At 39.4% G+C, this 20616-nt stretch overlaps 2 protein-coding genes across 3 annotated transcripts; one reads left to right on the top strand and one right to left on the bottom strand.

The window, feature by feature from the left end:
* Positions 1 to 587: 587 nt before the first annotated feature.
* Positions 588 to 6331, bottom strand: trim110 (tripartite motif containing 110). 2 transcript variants are annotated; one of them, XM_057333702.1, is made up of 5 exons: positions 5954 to 6331; positions 3994 to 4496; positions 2391 to 2627; positions 919 to 941; positions 588 to 775 (listed from the first exon to the last, which is right to left on the bottom strand). In XM_057333702.1, exons 1-5 carry the CDS (start codon positions 6207 to 6209, stop codon positions 607 to 609), a joined length of 1188 nt encoding a protein of 395 aa, XP_057189685.1. In that variant the 5' UTR covers positions 6210 to 6331; the 3' UTR covers positions 588 to 606. The 2 variants fall into 2 exon arrangements, with proteins under 2 accessions (XP_057189685.1, XP_057189686.1); XM_057333703.1 differs by having other exon boundaries at positions 682 to 775; positions 919 to 1008.
* A 5005-nt stretch (positions 6332 to 11336) lies between these two features.
* On the top strand, positions 11337 to 19927 carry sall2 (spalt-like transcription factor 2). The gene is made up of 3 exons (XM_057333600.1): positions 11337 to 12577; positions 14918 to 18441; positions 18526 to 19927. Exons 1-3 carry the CDS (start codon positions 12502 to 12504, stop codon positions 18643 to 18645), a joined length of 3720 nt encoding a protein of 1239 aa, XP_057189583.1. The 5' UTR covers positions 11337 to 12501; the 3' UTR covers positions 18646 to 19927.
* Positions 19928 to 20616: the final 689 nt, after the last annotated feature.

The raw sequence follows: 20616 nt of genomic DNA, 5'->3' as shown, positions 1-20616 counted from the left end.
CCCCATCGGCAGATTTCTTTTGCTTGTTTTAAGAACAAATTCACTGAAATTTCATTTTTTTTGTCTAAACACAAGACTTATTCTCGTAGGTAATTTTGCTCATCAAGAAGGTGCATCTTGATTCAACAATTCTTAACCATTTGTAAAGGAAAACAAGACAAAAATACTGAGTAAGAAAGTCTTTTTTTGCAGTGTAGACTTTGAAATCTAGTACACTTTTTGCATAAGGTAAAGTTTTAAAGGGATATTTCACCCAAAAATGAAAATTCTGTCATGATTTACTCACCTTCGAGTTGTTCCAAATCTGTATAAAAGAAAGATATTTGGAAGAATGCTTATAAACAAACAGATTTCACCACCCATTGACTATAGTGGGGAAAAAACAATGGTAGTCATTTTTCCTACTATGGGAGTCAATGGGTGTCGAGATCCGTTTGGTTATAAGCATTCTTCCAAAAATCTTTCTCTGTGTTCATCAGAACGAAGATATTTATACAGATTTGGAACAACTCGAAGGTGAGTAAATGATGACAGAATTTTCATTTTTGGGTGAAGTATCCCTTTAATGAATCTTTTTAGCACGTGTTTTTAAAGGCACTATCAGGACTACGAATGAGAAGAATGCTCACAGAGGTCTCTCTTGAGTTCAATGAGGCAGCGCAGGATCTCAGCTATAAACTCTCTGTATTTATTTTCCACGTTCTCGACCACACGTTTCTTATTCATGTTTGGCTGAGCTGGTGTGAACACTGGCGTGTTGAGTTCTGCCATCATCCTGAAAGGCAAAATGAAGAGACTAATACAGTAATAACAAACACACGCTTGCTTTATCTCTTGCACATATAAACTAACACACAACTGCACCCACAAATCACAAGATGTTTACTATGACAGCAAGTAAAACAATCACGGACTTACTGTGAATCCTCCCACTGAAATGCCTGTGGAAAAGTAGGATTGCTATGAATAGCAGTTGCAGAAATGTCTCTCTTTGTAGATCTGTTGCATCTTTAAACGCCCCAAATAACCCAGAGGAACGATGCCATAAAGCAATAGATAGGTTAATCAAAACAATATTAATGTTAATAAATAATTAATTTTTGCTGAAATGTACAGCTTAAGACACCATGTTTCGTGGTCTTTCTAGTGTCACGAAATGTTCAATTCCAGCAAAAGAGTGGTTGCTTATTTTTTTCCACAGTTTTTTTTATATCAACTGTAGTGTGTTGATTAGGGTTATAAATTTAAAAGATCAGCATGACTTAAGATCATTTTATCATATTATCAAAATTTGATCTTGCACGTATATCATTACGGTGACAGCTGCCATTGTCAAATCCCAGACGTTATTTTACTTGGCATACGACACTACATTCTGTTATTTTGATGGATAAAATAACGCTTTCATTATGTCGGAATTAAACTGACCTTTAAATGAACTTTAAATGGCTTCAGTAAACAAAAAAGACATGCGAGTGAAGTCGTTTTAGTGAGCACTTATTTTAGTTAAAGGTTGCGAGTCTTGAGGTCTTTATTGCAGTGTAGCAGTAAATAAAATTACACGACAGGCTTCAGATTCAACAATCAGACTAAACCTTACAAACTCTTACAAGATCAAATTTCACTTTCACTTTCACTTCACTCACACTTAAAGTTTTGGCCTGGTTTGACAGACAAGTCCCAGACTAAAATGAATGTGTGACCCGTCTTAACTCAACATAACTTACCCAGAAATATCTTAAAATATATCAGTGCTATTGTTTTGTCTCAAAATGCACACCAGTAATGTATTCTTCTAAGGCATTTTTATAAAAGTGACATAAATATATTCATTCAACTAAGGCGTAGTCCTACTTTAAAATAAGATGTGTCTGTGAAAATGGGCCATTATGTCATGTTTAAAGTCCCCGTGAACCGGAAGTTGCGATCGTTTTTACTTCTGACACACTCCCATGTGAAAAGGAATTTCAAAGGAGAAAATTAGTGGGCGTGGCTTGTGTTATTCAATGCGAATTGATTGGATGTGTGAAAACAGCTGTTGCGTTGATTTTGAAATGAAACTGGCTGCAGACTGACAGTTGAGGGGGAGGAGTTAACGCATGCTCCGCCCAAGCCATCTAATGTCATTTCAGATGGATAATCATTTCAGGGCGGAAGTGCGTTTTCAGATTTTAATGGAAGATTATGGGGGTACATGAATTTTAAAAAGAAAATGACCCACATTGATAAGCCATTTACTATAAACGCTGCAATATTTCATGTAAAAATAAGAAGTCTTTTTTATTTCACTGGGACTTTAAAACGGTTTGCCTTATTCAATGAAGAAAGTTTTAATGCATCCAGCAGAATTCTAAACAAGTGCAGAAAAGGCATCGCATCAATCCACATACCCAGATTAACAGGAAGGGGTCGCTCTCTTCAAGCAGGGAGCCCAGGAATCTGTGGATGTTCTCAGTCTGTTTGAGGTCTTCTCTCACCCTGCTGAAATCCTCTTGCACCCTCTCTAATGCCAGCTGTCTCTCCTGCTCCGTGATGTTTGTCACAGCTGACACTAATCTGTCCACCTGAGCCTGCAGGGCCGAGCCCATCTGTAACACCTGCGAGACATCACTCATAGAGGAGTCCTGCTAAAAACACACACACAGAGGATGCCAAACACATACACATACAGTTCTGACACATTCTGGGGCTTTTTCACAGTTTAAGGGGGAATAGAAGGAGGATCAGGAAATGACCCAAACTCAAACTCGGGTCATCCGTATGATATATCCGTATGATGTTCTTGAAGCATCTGTTCTCCTTGCTTTAATTTCTCTTCAACTCTCTTGAAACGGTTCTGTAATGTGCCCTTTAAAATCAGAACATTTTTTAACAGAACCGAGGTTATTTTAGTTTACCTCAAAAAAAAAACGTTACTGTTAATTCAAATCAAATTAAATATTGGCCTAAAAATATTGGAAAACTCAAACTAAACGAGAAATTGTAATGTCGCCTCGGAAATAAACTGAAATCAGTTTTAAGGCACTAAAATGATAATAATGAACTAAAACTTAACTAAAATAAATTAATATATTGCAACATGAAAAAGTAAACAAATAAATAATAACAAAATAGCTAAAAATTTAACTACAAGTAATATCAAAACTAAAAATGAAAAAAACAACAACATCTAATTAAAAAATTAATAAAACTAAATAAAACTAAAAACCAAACTAAAACAACGCTGATCAGAACATTATTATAGGTCAACAAAACTACAACAATGCTGTACATATAGAAGCTTTTGTGCTATTGACATTTCATCTTAACAACGTTACTGCGCATGCGCACTTTTGTGACTCCAACTGAACTTCCGGTACACGTTCACAATCAATAGAGTACCTGTAGATTATTTCTGATAACAATCAAAAGAACCCGATTAGAACTGTTACTGGGCTAAACTTGTCTCTCCATTATTTTGAATTAAGACTGCGATACCAAACTCAACCGCTAGATGTCAGTGTACCACACGGTTTCTTTAAAGGCGACCAAACTACAGGACCCATTCAGCAAATTGTTTATTTAATAAGATGAACATACTGATAATACAAATTATAATACATAATAATACAAATTAATATTAACATAAATTCAATTAAATATAGTTATATTATTAGACTAGCCAAGCACAAACCGGAAGTTACAAAAGTTTACAAAAATAACCTTTTTATTAAGTTTACACTTCTTTTTTTTTAGGAAAATTCGCATCATTTTATTATTATAATTTTTGTAATTTAACAAGATTTACAATATCATTTAATAAATAAATATATAACAAAATAAATATTAAAAACAATTGTCACAAACAATTTCTTATTTATATTGCATTCATGCATTTTTAGTTTTAAGCTATGGGTCATTCCAAGGGACAAAACATATTACAAAGACCTGCAGTCCACCCGTTTTAATTTTGATTTTAAACGGTTTCAAACTGTAATCAGTTTAATAACTCACTTTATATTCCTCCTCCATCTTTCTCATCCCTTTGACCAGGTGTTGAGCATGCTGTCCTTCCAGGATGCAGTCTGCGCAGACGTACTCCATATCATCTATGCAGTAGTAACGAAAAACTTCCCGATGAGCGGGACACCTGCGGCGGGACATGTCAGTCAGCGGCTCTACTAACAGGTGTGTTCTGTAAGCGGGCCGCTGTAGATGCGGTATCAGGTGCTGCTCGCACAGAGAGACCTCGCAGCGCAGGCAGGTCTTTACAGCGGCACATTTCTGATCATCGTCACTCTCCTCTTGTGGACAGCAGTCACAGACCACCACCCCCCGCTCCTCCAGACACCGCGAACACACAAATCTTCTTCCTCTATCCGAGCTGGCACTCTGCCTCCAAGCGTCCCGTACGCAAGCCGGACATAAGATGTGGCCGCAGGGAAAGGGCTGGGCCTGACCGAATAGGTCACGACACATGGGGCACATGTGTATTTCTTCCACGGAGCTCATGACAACTGGAAATTCATTTGAAACACATCAACATGTTTGTGTGTGAAAATGAAATCTGGCATAAGGGAACTGGCCATAGATATGGAAATTTTAAAGTGATAGTTCACCCAACAAATGAAAATGATGTCATACTCACCCTCTTGTCATTTCAAACCTGTATGACTTACTTTCTTCTGCAAAAAAACACACACAAAAAATCATTTGAAGAATGTTAATAACCGAAAACAGCTGTAGCCATTGACTCGCATTGGTTTGGTATCTGTAGCTACAACAGAACGTGTACAGCCGTTGTTTGGTTACAGACATTCTTCAAAATATCTTCTTTTATGTTCTGCAGAAGAAAGAAAGTCATACAGGTTTAAAATGACAAGAGGGTGAGTAAATGATGACAGAAGAACTGTTTTGAGTTGCTAACTAAAACTATAACATGAAGACAATGGGTCTGTTTCCCAGGCAGGGTTTATATTTAACCAGGACTAGGCCTTAGTTAAATTAAACATTACTCTGTGCATCTCGAGACAAAACAAACGCAGTGATTTATTTTAAGATGCCTCAGTTGTTTTCGAGACCAAAGTTAGTCTGGCACTAGGCTTAAGCCCCAATAAAAATAACAAATTATAACAAAATCACGTGACTTGCTGATAGCGGCAGTACTCAAAAAAATGATTTTTGCTGCTTGTTCAATTTACTTAACTTGAACACAAAAATCAACACAAATTTGGTCACAACATGATTTTTTTATGTTTAGTCATATAACTGAATCCATTCATGTCGGGACAACATAAAGGAGTTGTGTTGTGTATATTTCCCAGCATGCTTTGCGTATAACTGCATTTTGAGAGTTATTTTCTTAAATAAGTGTTATTTTATGCATTGTTTCAGTAAAAGGAAACACTTGTTAGTGTTTATGTTCATTTAGCTTTAAGGTTTTGAAGAGTTTGTTATATTTTTGAGTTTTGTGATTACCATTGTTTACATGTAAAATATGCATGTATATGACACAAATTAATTTAATCAAGACTACTAAAAAAATTAAGTTCATACAACAAGATTATAAAGAATCGTTTCAAACTAATTAGATTTTGTTGGAGAAATGTAATTAATTCAATTTCGTGGAAAAGTTTTCCTTAATTTCATTAAATTCGTTCCACAACTTTTTTTTTTTTGAGTGAGGGATTAATACACATTGAGTACAAACAAAGTCTAAATTTGGTTAATCTGTCTAATGATCAACTATTTATAGTCTGTTCCATCTGACTTCTGGATAAATAGGTAATCTCTTATAGATCTCTATTAAAGACATTAAGATCTTAAAGGAAAGGTAATTCTTGTTTCCTGCGATCTCAACTCGCTAAAAAAAAACGTTATTCAGGCCGACTCTAAACAATGTGTGGTTCTGCGGATCTATTAAAGCATTGCTCTGTTTTTAGGCTTTACAGCTGACACAGCAACATTGACTTACCGGTGGTATGGGATGGGTTGATCTGTTCGTCTGACCAATGGAAAGTGTTGGGAAAATCTATGAAACAGATTTGATTCAGAAATGACACACACTTACTTGATAACAAATCTGCACTAACATTACCCGTGAAATCAACCAAATCACTACCAGCCAACAGATACTCATACTGACCCTGTTGTTTTTCTCTGCAGACAATACCACATACAGACAACTGAAATATCATTCCATCAGACTCACAGAGGCCTTCTGTATGCATTACTGAACATGATTTCACCAGGGCATGTGTTCACCATCATGGTCACTGTAGGTCATTGTAAGCTTTAATCTGCTGTGCACTTACAATGTCTGTTAGATTAATGAAGGAAAACATAAAATCAGACTTACCGTTTTGTTTATTGCATCCGAATGTAAGAGCCGGCCTATAGAAACACAGACTGAGAGTGCATGTGTGACTGTGACAGCTGGCTTATCCTGCAATGTCTTAACAAGACCGGCTGACCTCTCCACACAGAAAACTGTTAAGCCATCATATGACCTGCTGCTCTTGCAGAGTGCGCGTGAGGTGACTGTGACAGCCAAAAAATACAAGCAGCTACATTTTGCCAGCTAAAATCAAAACTATAGCATTGATTTACTGTGTTTATGAACAAATACAAGCAACTACATTTTGCCAGCTAAAATCAAAACCATAGCATTGATTTACTGTGTTTATGAACAAATACAAGCAACTACATTTTGCCAGCTAAAATCAAAACTATAGCATTGATTTACTGTGTTTACGAACAAATACAAGCAGCTACATTTTGCCAGCTAAAATCAAAACTATAGCATTGATTTACTGTGTTTACGAACAAATACAAGCAGCTACATTTTGCCAGCTAAAATCAAAACTATAGCATTGATTTACTGTGTTTACGAACAAATACAAGCAGCTACATTTTGCCAGCTAAAATCAAAACTATAGCATTGATTTACTGTGTTTACGAACAAATACAAGCAGCTACATTTTGCCAGCTAAAATCAAAACTATAGCATTGATTTACTGTGTTTACGAACAAATACAAGCAGCTACATTTTGCCAGCTAAAATCAAAACTATAGCATTGATTTACTGTGTTTACGAACAAATACAAGCAGCTACATTTTGCCAGCTAAAATCAAAACTATAGCATTGATTTACTGTGTTTACGAACAAATACAAGCAGCTACATTTTGCCAGCTAAAATCAAAACTATAGCATTGATTTACTGTGTTTACGAACAAATACAAGCAGCTACATTTTGCCAGCTAAAATCAAAACTATAGCATTGATTTACTGTGTTTACGAACAAATACAAGCAGCTACATTTTGCCAGCTAAAATCAAAACTATAGCATTGATTTACTGTGTTTACGAACAAATACAAGCAGCTACATTTTGCCAGCTAAAATCAAAACTATAGCATTGATTTACTGTGTTTACGAACAAATACAAGCAGCTACATTTTGCCAGCTAAAATCAAAACTATAGCATTGATTTACTGTGTTTACGAACAAATACAAGCAGCTACATTTTGCCAGCTAAAATCAAAACTATAGCATTGATTTACTGTGTTTACGAACAAATACAAGCAGCTACATTTTGCCAGCTAAAATCAAAACTATAGCATTGATTTACTGTGTTTACGAACAAATACAAGCAGCTACATTTTGCCAGCTAAAATCAAAACTATAGCATTGATTTACTGTGTTTACGAACAAATACAAGCAGCTACATTTTGCCAGCTAAAATCAAAACTATAGCATTGATTTACTGTGTTTACGAACAAATACAAGCAGCTACATTTTGCCAGCTAAAATCAAAACTATAGCATTGATTTACTGTGTTTACGAACAAATACAAGCAGCTACATTTTGCCAGCTAAAATCAAAACTATAGCATTGATTTACTGTGTTTACGAACAAATACAAGCAGCTACATTTTGCCAGCTAAAATCAAAACTATAGCATTGATTTACTGTGTTTACGAACAAATACAAGCAGCTACATTTTGCCAGCTAAAATCAAAACTATAGCATTGATTTACTGTGTTTACGAACAAATACAAGCAGCTACATTTTGCCAGCTAAAATCAAAACTATAGCATTGATTTACTGTGTTTACGAACAAATACAAGCAGCTACATTTTGCCAGCTAAAATCAAAACTATAGCATTGATTTACTGTGTTTACGAACAAATACAAGCAGCTACATTTTGCCAGCTAAAATCAAAACTATAGCATTGATTTACTGTGTTTACGAACAAATACAAGCAGCTACATTTTGCCAGCTAAAATCAAAACTATAGCATTGATTTACTGTGTTTACGAACAAATACAAGCAGCTACATTTTGCCAGCTAAAATCAAAACTATAGCATTGATTTACTGTGTTTACGAAAAAATACAAGCAGCTACATTTTGCCAGCTAAAATCAAAACTGTAAGCTAAAATCAAAACTATAGCATTGATTTCCTGTGTTTACGAAAAAATACAAGCAGCTACATTTTGCCAGCTAAAATCAAAACTGTAAGCTAAAATCAAAACTATAGCATTGATTTACTGTGTTTATGAAAAAATACAAGCAGCTACATTTTGCCAGCTAAAATCAAAACTGTAAGCTAAAATCAAAACTATAGCATTGATTTACTGTGTTTACATAAAAATACAAGCAACTACATTTTGCCAGCTAAAATCTAAACTGTAAGCTAAAATCAAAACTATAAGCTAAAATCAAAACTATAGCATTGATTTACTGCGTTTACAAAAATACAAGCAGCTACATTTTGCCAACAACACGAAGCCATCTGATCTAAGAAGTAAGCTGTCGTGTTTACAACGGTTGCTATAAGAATTCATCACGATCGATCAAACGCTTAATTCTTAAATGTATGCATAATCATTTTATTACTGTTAACTTTTGACACGTTCGTGAATGTACACCGGTCTGTTAACGCGGGGACATTTCCACACCTCTAAACATGGCGCGGCACAAAACGAAACGTGATTGGTTGCTCTACCTGTCAGTCATATGGCCTCTTGGGCGGGCCTTGGCCAAGAAAGCGGCGATTAGCTGGTCTGGCTACGCAAGACTAGGACAGAGGTAACAAAGTTAATTGTAAAAAAGTATATCATAGTAAATAATAGCCTTTATACTTTTTATGGTGATTGTAAGATATATGCCCCATTGAACATTTTAAAGTCCCCGGGAACCGGAAGTTGCGATCGTTTTTACTTCCGTATTCTGGCACATTTCCGAGTGAAAAGGAATTTCAAAGGAGAAGATTAGTGGGCGTGGCTTGTGTTTCACACTGCGAATTGATTGGATGTGTAAAAACAGCTGTTGCGTTGATTTTGAAATGAAGCTGGCAGCAGACACATTTTAGTGCGTAGCAAAACTGACGCACTGGGACAGGGTAACGCGAAACGGAAGTGGCCGTTGTTGCCTAGACGACATTGTGATCTTAACTGTCACGAACAGCAAAATACAGCTCTTCCTTGCATTTAAGTATTTATTCATTTATTATTTTTGTATGTATGGTTTACTGTATGCTTACATTTATTCATTTAGCGAAGCATCTTTTATTTAATTTGATTAATGCAGTGTAGCGTCACTAAACTCCGCCCTCTCGCGGTGAGTTGTGGGTAATATCAGCCGTTAAGTGTCCATGGATTCCCACATCGAATTTTCACCGGAAACAGTGGACCATCCGGGTACTTTGAGAATACTCATTTCAGCATACTATGATTTGGGACATACTAATTCTATTTTCGAATACTATTTACAGAACGCATAGTATGCGATTTGGAAGGCAGCCTGACAGTTCAAGGGAAGGAGTAAAGTCATTTCAGGGCGGAAGTGGATTTTCAGATTTTAACTGAAGATTATGAGGGTACATGGATTTAAAAAAGAAAATGACCCACATTGATAAGCTATTTACTACAAACACTGCAATATTTCATGAAAAAATAAGAATTGTCATTTTTAATTAAAAAAAATTAAACACTCCATTTTGTACCTATAAATGTAAAACAGACGAGTATTTAAAAACTTTGTGAACACATTCTCGCAAAAAGTGAGAATACTGGCTATGTTAAAATGCTTTTAACAGTTTTAAATAGAGATAAAATTCCAGCAGTTTTCAGTTATAATCAGCACTTGACAGATATAACCATTCATTCAGTGCTAAATCTATCACCAACTTACATGCTTGAAGGAACAGTTCACCCAAGAATGAAAATTCTGTCATCATTGACTCACCCTCAGATTGTTCCAACCCTGTATATTTCTTTGTTCTGAGAAACACAAAGGAAGATATTTGGGAGAATGTCAGTAACCAAACAGATCTCATCCCCCCCATTGACTCCCATAGTATTTATTTTCCGTATGGCGGTAGATGGGGGTGAGATCGGTTTGCTTACTGACATTCTTCCAAATATCTTCATTTGTGTTGATTAGAACAAAGAAATGTATACAGGTTTGGAACAATCTGAGGACGAGTAAATGATGGGTGAACTATTGGTGTCATATAACCAAGTTCAAATGTACAAAACTAACACTTTAACTAGTAACCAAATTTTGTCCATGGCCATACTACAATATTGGGTAAAATATGGAGAAAATTAACTCGGGTTTAAATGAGCCTATGGCGGGTTGTTGTTACCCAGCCATGGATTGCAGCAGGGGTCCTTCGCCAAAAAACATGGTTGACTTTAATTGTAACCATGTGGTTCATTTTCACAAGAGAGGGGACTTGTTTCCTGTTTTCACATTGATGTTGTTTTAATCAAAAAGATCACAATTTCAATAGAATCTTGATACTTTATACAAAGATACTTTCTTTCCTGGTTAAAACAAACAAACAAACAAACAAACAAAGAAAAAACCAAGCCTGACATGTTAAGTCTGGTGAATTCTTCTGCAGACACAGAGTCTGGATGGGACAGACAGACTCACGGACAGACACCCGTCTGCTGCAGCGCCTGTGTCTCTCAACAAAGACTCAGGCCGGGAGAGAGAGGAAAGAGGGCCATTTTAAGCAAATACAAAGAGACGAGCAGCGACCGAGCGAGCGAGCGAGAGAGAGAGAGAGGGAGGGAGCTCCCCTCCATGAGAATGAAAGCAATAGCGAAATATAATTTCTCGATTACCCCAAATATTCAACAATGGGTGATAAATGATCATTCGCGACTGAATATACAGTGTGGTAAAGACAACACAAGAAATAAATAATTGACTTGTCAGAGCCGACTGCGCAGCGTGGTGGCAAAATGCCGGAAGAGCGATGATCCTTTTCCGACGTAATCTATCGTGTGATTTTACAAACAGCCGTGAAAGATAACCGTCTGCCGGTAAGTAGTGCAGTGTTTCATGCTACTTACAATCCCACCACTATATATTTCAGTTGTGTCAAAGCGTGTCACATGGTCATAGGAAAATATGAATCATAATCGGTTATGATCATAGAGCGCGCGCCGGAGGACGCAACAGGTCGCGCGTACAGTACAGCTGTACTTTCCGCGTGCATCTGCTGACGTAATTGTGACATTTGTACGCGCAAAATTACAAAGTATATCGCAATTTTTATTAAACATATTTATGTCTTGACGTGATTATTAATGTAATATCAAAGTCTGGAGTTTTCGGGCAGTGATTTTTTCGCGCGTGTGTGATTATTGTGTGCGTAAAAGCCAAATTATGAACCGCAATTCTGTTGCGCGCGCTGATGTGCGTTGGCTTTCTAAAATAAATACAAAGGCACAATGTTGTTTTTAAACATCACCCGAAAACAAAACCTCTCAGATTAGACAAAGACATTTAGAAAGGGCTTTATTAATAGATGTAATTGATCACGTTCAAATGAGAATCTACGTAGGCCCTTTCAAGTTATACTACAGAACAAAAGACAGGCCTGTTGTTTTTTAGCTGCACGTTTTTGCCTCTCCCTTAAAGCAGCTGAGAACAAGACATTAGGTAGAGAAAATGTACATCATGACAGTGATGAATAAATCATCTGGTCATTCTGTTTCAAGTTACCATGAAGATACATTATAAATGTCATTCCCTGTTCACTTCTGTATCTCGCTCTTATCTGCTATTTTATAAATTGCATATTTTTTCCGTGGCTAACATTTAAAAAGGTTCAGAGGAGCGCTTTAAAACTTAGGGCATGTAAGGGAAAGGAGGGGTATGTGCATGAGTAGGTGGTGTTCTCTGCGTTATTTGAATGCGAATGGAGACGGAGAACAAGCTGAGACTGTTTTGGAGCGAAAAAAGGGGAAAAGGGAGGAGGAGAGTTGTCCTTGGATTGTAGTTGCACTGAATAGACACCGATCAGTTTGCCAAGTACTTGGTCCACTTCTGAGACATTGCTCATGTATGCACTTGCTATTTAGTCTCTTGTGTCCTACACAAACGATACATGGATTTCTGTGATCGCATCTCAGAAGGGATTTTACATTTGAATTTAGGTCCAATAGAACCAATTCTAATTCAACCCATGGGCCAATTAGCCATTGACTTTCCCCTGCATCATGTCACGCCGGAAACAGAAAAGACCTCAGCATTTTCTCAGCGCCATCCTCGGCACGTCACGGCTACTTCAACGTGGTGAGAATGGTTTTACTGTTCAGTAAGAGAGCTCTTTTGTGTCTTTTGAATGGTTTGTCACGTATGTGACATTTGCATCTCTTTTGCTTTTAAATGTCATTCTGTAACTGCCCAGAGATTAGATATGATATGTACTGCCAATGAAGATTTTTCAAATAAAAGTTTGACCAAATGGTGGGCAAACCTAAAAAAGCAGAGAGACGGTACATGATTTCGAAAGGAAGATAAGAAAAGATTGTGGAAGAGAAAATGGAGCCACTTGAGTGCTCTAACTGGAACGGCATTGAGACTTCATTGTCTCCACGAGGCTTTGTGGTCGTGCAGTCAGGCATTAAGTGCCAGGAAGTACACGCATAAGAGAGTTTTGATCTGTGACTCAAATTCGAGAGTAATTCTTAAGTACAGGACACATTGTGTGCATCACTGCTCCTACTGTACTGTTTGGCCCGATGAAGTGGTTTGGGAATTTTGCAGCAAGGTTCATTGTTGCTGTGGAAACAAAGTTGGCTGTTAGCGGGTGCAAAGAACATTGTAAGCCGCTCAAGGGATGGGATTTCAGATCAGAGGGAGTAAAAGAGGGGAGGAGAGCGACACCAATATAAAAGACTGGCTGAGGTTTAGGTTTAGGGTAAATAAATGGCATGTTCTGACATTCCTAATAAGCATGTTCGAAATGGTCAAAGAAGATAATGTAGTTTCTGATGGAACAGTGGCTACCATTGATGGGAGCCTTCAGCCTTGGTTAGTTTTCCAGCAATTACACTCTTGGCTTGGCCTTTAATAAAAATACAGTGCTTCACATAGGGTTAGCTATAGCTGTATCCTGTAGTGGCCGCCACTTAATTGTCACCATTATTAAATATTCCTTATAAAACAAGGGTGATCCAGTATTTGCTGCATTTTATATCCACTGTCCCTCGTTACATTCAAATGACATTTCTCCATCATGATGATTTGATTGGTTTCCAGACTTGCTGCATCTACACCTTAATATCTAGTTTTAGTGCTTAAGACAGTCTTCTCTTTTAAGGCCACTCTACAAAATGTTCACATTTCTAAAGTATATATTTATTCGTTGAATAATTAATTGTCATTCATAGTTATATTGTCGTCAAAGCCTTAAAACAGACAATTCATCGCCATAATCGCAATTATTTAATAGACAATTAATCGTCAGCCAAATTTCATAATCGTGACAGCCCTATCTGTTGGTTTGGTATTACAAATGCTGTTTGTACCTAATCCAGACATATAAAATCTGTTTAGTATCAAATTCTCGGACATTATTATTATTACTACTCTTTCAGGGCTAATGCGTATGACACGTTCAGTCTGCAGGCATGCGCGAGTATTCCCAAAACAATATTGCCGGCCTCCATGCTGCATGTTGCGTGACATATTTATTATAATTTCTCCAGCAAAAAGTAGATTTACTGCACCACTACAACCTGTGGAGACATAGTATTTATATACACAAACTATAAACACACACGCCGATATGTGTGGTATGCGTATGTGCACAGGCACGTAGTGTTTCTTTACAGCGCAGCATTGCCATCCACTGGCCTGGCATGCAGTGTTTTTATTCATTTTCCCGGATCCGTGTAAATGCAGATAGTTTTGATAACGCTGAAGTGTGAAACTTTTAAAAAATGCAAAGGAAAAACGCTTCCGTTTTTCATAGTTTAAACATACTCTTAGTTATCTGTACAGTTAAAGGGGTCATATGGCACGAATAGGTGTTTTTAGGTTGTTATTTAGGTTGTTTTTAGGTGTTGGAGTGTTGTTGCCCATGCATGCATTAGCCACGTAAAATTGCAAAGATTTACGTTTCGGAACAAAAGATGCATTCTATGTAAAAGCGAATGCTCACCCAGACCTGCCTGAAACGCCTCGTGTAACCACACCCCCACAAATCTACGTCAGTTGGTGGTCTGATTTGACTAAGACCGCCCAAATGTATATGCCAGTAAGGTGGGCCTACCTGTCTGTACAGTTGCTTTGGAACCTGATGTTCCAAATATGGTAAGAGGCGTTACATTTCCGTCACATGCACTGGTGAACTGGCCAATCATAGCACACCTCGCTTTTCAGAGCCATGAGCTTTGTAAAAAATCTGCGCGTTTCAGAGAGGCGGGCAAAGAGGAGATACAAACATGCACGGTATGTGGAAAATACAGCGTTTTTGAACCTTAAATCGTGTCTACACATTACATTACATCTAAAACAAATGATAATATTCGTTTTAGCCATGTCATATGACCCCTTTAATGTAATTGCTAAGTGTTTCATTGTGATCTCATCAATTGTTGTGTAAATAGTGTCTTTCTGATTTCTTAGAGGAGCAGTTGGCATTGAAGTCCCTCACCTCTACTCTTGTGAACAACTCTTCCTGCTCTTCCTCATCCTCTACAACACAAAGCTGCCAATCTTCCCTGGGCCTAAACCCGTCTGTAGAGAGACTCACAACACCCACCCTGCCCACAGCTAGCCACTCTATCTCTCACATTTCCTGCCACCTGTCTCACCTTGCACTTATCCCCGACATCCCACAATCCCACTCTTCTAGCCATTCTGCCAATCAGTGTATATCCACCATTCCATCAACAGTGCCCTCCACCCCCAACCACATTCCCATACTCATGGCTTCTCCAAAGTTAGGCGTTTCAGTTACCACATCCTCTTCATCTTCCTCCTCTGCTGTTTCCCTCTGTGTGCCTCCACATCCTAGAAGCCCTAGTCCCATGCCCGCAGGTCCACCAAGCCCAGTTACGCCCTCCGCCAGCCCAAACTCAGCCCCTCCAACCCCAGCATGTACACCTGTCAGCATTGCTGTTATCCTCGAGGAGTTGCGTGTGCTCCAGCAGAGACAAATTCATCAGATGCAGATGACTGAAGAGATCTGTAGACAGGTATTGAGACTGGGAGGAGCGTCATGCGAAATGGATTCAACGCCATTCATGCTAGCACCTCTGCCACAACTCTGTTTGAAAGGTTCTGATAGCAACCCCACGCACTCTCGGCCAAACCCCTCACCTCCCGCTTCCTCCGTGGCTCCACTTTTGGCATGTTTCTCATCCCTGCTTCCCCCTCAGACAACCTTTAAGTCCTCTAAAAATACCCACCCACTTTTGAATGTCTTGCGCCCCCATAAGACACAAGGTGACAGTGGAGTTATCAACCCAGCAAACTTCACCAGTCATGCAAGCGCTCACTCCTCCACATCCTCATCAATGTCCACCCCTATTGCTTCAAACATCCCACTCGCTCTTTCCCTTGGCCTTCCAGCCCAAAATTCATATGAGAAATCATCTAACATCTCAGGAGTCAGTGGGCAGAGTAGTCTGACCTTCCCAAACCAGGCTCTGACAGCAGCTGCTGCCCATTCAGCTCCCACACAGGATACAAAACTGTCCGCGCAAGATGGTGCAGCGCCTATGCGGCATGCGTGTCGTTTTTGTCGAAAGCTCTTCAGCAGCGATTCATCCCTCCAGATACACTTGCGCTCACACACTGGGGAACGTCCTTATCAGTGCCCTGTATGTTTCAGTCGTTTTACAACACGAGGAAATCTTAAGGTACACTTCCTGCGGCACCGTGAGCAAAACCCTGAACTCTCCTTTTCTCTGTTCCCATGCTCCCTCTTTGCATCTGTGACAGGTGGATCAATGGGAGGATCATCACAAGCTCAAACTACCAAAATGAATGCTGCTCATAAACAGCAAGCAGGGGATGATCTTTGTGGTGAAGGGCCTGAGGGTGCTGCTACCTCACAACACACTACAGCCTCATCTCTGCCTCTGCCTGCAAGCATCGACTTGGCTCTGCTGACCACTGCTCACTCTCTCCTTCAGCTCAATCGTGCATCTGCCGCTGTAGCCTCTACATCATCTGCCTCTTTACTCACACCCGCAACATCTTCCTCTCTCGCCTCTACCCTTCTGTCGGCTCCACCCTCATCCACCTTCTCTATCGCCGGGGTGTATAAAGGAGTAAAGCAACAGCACTTTGATGAGAACACCCCTCCAATTCCTACATTGCTCCCCCATTCTGCCTATTCACAGCTGGCCAATCTACCCAAACTCTTTTTCCCAGCATCTTCCACCCATCACCAACCAGGCCACGGGTTCCTCAGGCCCACAACCACAACAGGATCCTTCATGTCAACCACACAGCAACACATCTCATTCCCTTTAACAGCTTCTTCCACTGCCACATCCATCACCACCCCAACTTCAGACACGTCAAAGCTGCAGAGATTGGTGGAGAAGTTAGAAAAAGAACCACGTGGTCAGTCGCACTGGGTAACATCTACTGGTGAGACTTCGACCAGCAGCGTAAGTGGAGCATTAAGCTATAGCAGCAGTAGTTTAATGAGTACAGGTACATTCAGTACAAATGTGGTCACCTCCCTTCCATCATCTACAATGCAGATCCCATCATCCCTCTTCAGCAAGCAGTCACCTTATCTAGGACTCATGAATTCTGCTGGAGCACTTGCTCCTAATCAGTGTAGCGTGTGCCTTCGGGTGCTAAGTTGCCCAAGAGCGCTACGTTTGCACCAGGCAACCCATTTGGGAGAGCGTCCCTTCCCCTGCAAGCTCTGTGGTCGCTCCTTCTCAACCAAAGGGAGCCTTCGAGCGCACCTGGCCACCCATCGTGCACGCCCACCAAACAGTCGTGCCCAAAATTCTTGCCCATTATGCCAGAGGAAGTTCACCAATGCCCTCGTTCTGCAACATCACATACGCATGCATTTAGGAGGCCAGCTACCACCAGAGAATCTGCCTGATACTTCAACACAACGTGATAGTTTGCCCAAGTCCCAGTCTGCTGAGCCCCCTGCTTCAGAGACCAGCTCTAGCACTACTGATGTTCAGTTATCACATACAATGTCAGATTCCAGATGCTCCTTCAGTAGTCATTCTGATCTTCTTGCTGTCAGTACTGCTCCCACAATATGCCCCATAACCTCCAGCCTACCTGGTTCGTTTAGCCCGGGTCTTTTTGATCTAAACCTTGACCTCTACACAATCCCAACTACACATTCCCCTCCAACAAGCATAGCCGATGCCCCAGATCTCTTTGTCAGCGTAGCTTCTCCCGTAGACTCTGCTGCCTCCATTGTCCCTCCAATCTCAACAACATCAGATCCACCTGCCACTGGTGAACCATCTTTTGAACTTTCCAGCAACATTGCCTGCTTGGGAGAAAAGAAAAAGTCCAGCTCCTCTGCTTCCGTAAAAGCCGGCGCACACAAAGACGACTGTGAATTTAGGAGTGAAAATAGACTGCCTATTCCTTGCATTGGATCAAGGTCTAACTTGGAGGATCTCCTAAGTGTTCAAACTGATAAAGAGCCAAGAGTACCTCGGCTACATCCAGCATCAACACTGCCTTCTCTTCTTCCATTCAGCACTGAGAGTCTGTCCTCTCACACACTGAGCCTAGTGGAGCCTGACCTTGTCCAAACATCCGAATCACTCTCTCAAGACTTCAGTAAGGAAGAAAAGATGGATGACAGAATACATAAAACACCAAAGACTGCTCAAAGGGCAACTCCAGATCTGAGTAGTAATGTGAATGTAGTATCAGACACTTTAGACAACACGAGTGAAGATGTATCTGAGACTACGCCCAAAGAGCCTGAGGCAAAGATACAGAGGACAACAAAGGAAGGTCACTGTAGTTCAATTGCAAATGATGAAGTTGAGGTTAAAGACACAATGGCAACTGAAAAAGAGAGCGCCGAACCAGCGGTGTGCATGTCACTGGCTCCTAGTCTTCCACCTCCCATGCCAGAGAGAAAAACCTACCACTGCTCTGAATGTGGAAAAGAGTATGCAAGTCGCAGTGGATTGAAGGTAAGTGGAGGCATATAACTGAGCGACTATTAACATTATGAAAATAAAAGATTTAATCAAATAAAAAGTCTTTTTAACTTCTAGGGACATATGAAGCACCACGGAGGAGCTGTGAGGGCACATCGAGCTCTTGCGAGAACGAAGGGCCCGGATAGAGTGTCACAAACACATCATTCGACTCATCTGCCATCAGAGCACCAGTGAGTTTCTTCAGCCGGTACCATGCTCTTCTGAACAACAGCAACTGTCAAACAGCTCTCCACAGAACTAAAGGTTGAGACGAATGTAATAGATTCAAGAAACGGGAACTAAAAACAATATGTCATACATCTAATGTACACGCCGTAACTCAATTCTTGGAACATTATGTGTAACTATATCTTGCAGTACATTCCTGAACACGACGTGTTGTTCTTTTTGATGACAAAAATACTTACGATTGTTATGATGGTTTTGTTTGTTTATTTTCAAAGGTAAGATGTGGCGGTGGCTAGTAGTTTCGAAATAGCTTTAGGTGAGGAACAGAATGTCGCTCAAATCTCATATACTTGCTGTGTTACACCAGATTTGGCCTTGGTGACGTCAGTGTGTCTCATGAACAAATATGTGAAGTAGGTTTAATACTGTATGTGAATGAGCTACAGCACCACGGATGCTCTGTTCCTCAGAATAAGATAAAATAGTTCTGTTACATTAAACCGTTTTACAAATACATGCAGGGATTTTAATCCAGCTCAGTAAAAGGATAGTAAAATTGTTCTAAAGGTGCAGAAAATGTTTTAACCAATAGTTCAAGCGCTCACCAATTCCTATTATAAAACTAAATGTATTGGCACGATCAGGAAGATTTAGACGATGCCAAATTGTAGCTGGAAGCTACAAGCAAAATTGCTTTCCTGGATCAAACCTTCAAGGGTTAGGGTTAACCGGTCATTAGACTGCATGGTGAATATTCAAAACTCCTCATTGTCATTGTTAAAATTACTTGGAATCCATGTTGAAATGTTACTTGTACTACATCTTCAGGCTTCTTGGAGTTAGGAATAATTGGATAGGTACTAAGATGAGGAAAAAACACTAAAAGACATCAAACTGTAAATATGACTTGTCAGCTTTGTCTATTGTGTCCATGTTTGTCCTGTCCAGCTGTACAGTACTACATAATAATCTGCTCTTGACGTCAACTTGACCAAAGAGTCAGTTGAGTTTAACAAGCCTGTATGTGTAAGCTCTTGTAACTTGAATATTGTTAGTGTAACTATTGAAGATGATGATTTTGAGATCTAGCGTTAAAGGTGGAAATGTTCGTTTATATAGTGATGTTTGTTTTCGGTTTTTTTTATGCCTGGACAATTTACAGAAAAGAATACCCTACATGTATTTTCCATAGATATGGTGAACGAGTCTCACTGTCAGTTGTAAGTTCATGGTCCAAAAAAAGTAAATAAAAGTCAGTGTATTCAGAATAACTGGAATATGTCATTATTTTGATTTGACTACTGTTGATATCCTCAATCTAAACCTTCCCTGGTGGTCTGGGGGAAAGGTTTTTTGGGCATGCCTAATCCATTCTCTCCCTATAACACAATGAAACCCCTCTGCAGGGCTCCTGTTTGTGCCACATCAAGCGCAATGAGGGAGAAACTGGAGGAAACGTTGACAATCTGTGGACTGGCCTTTAATCTCTCGCACCATGACAACCATACAGAAGCACATAAAACGGACCGAAAACAAGAGTGTAGGCTGTGTTTGAGTGTGGGGGATACGTGTCTATTTGTGTTATGTCTGTCATGTGTTTAATTACCCTATAAATCAGTTACCTCTGAGCAATGGCAAGACTGTTTGATAAATGACGTTACACTTGGTTCCCAATATAATGGGGGCCTGCCTTCATTATTGTTTTTATGAACATATTACACAAACACCTTTATTGTTACCGAATTACACTAAAATGGCTTCATACACAATTCAAAAGAATTCAAAGTTTCAAAAACTCCGGTATTAGGTCCAGTTTTGCTCTTATCGTCCATGCAATACAAGATTACACCAACGGGTGGCAGTGTTGAACCGTAGAGTTTACAGGTCCGGGCAGCCCTATTGAAGGGATAGTTCACCCCAAAATAAAAATCATTTCATCATTTATTCATCCTCACGTCATTGCGTCTGGCGTGACTT

Source organism: Triplophysa rosa, linkage group LG5 (genome assembly GCF_024868665.1).
Source record: "Triplophysa rosa linkage group LG5, Trosa_1v2, whole genome shotgun sequence".
In the NCBI taxonomy this organism is placed as follows: domain Eukaryota; kingdom Metazoa; phylum Chordata; class Actinopteri; order Cypriniformes; family Nemacheilidae; genus Triplophysa; species Triplophysa rosa.
This window is presented reverse-complemented; position numbering and strand designations above follow the sequence as displayed.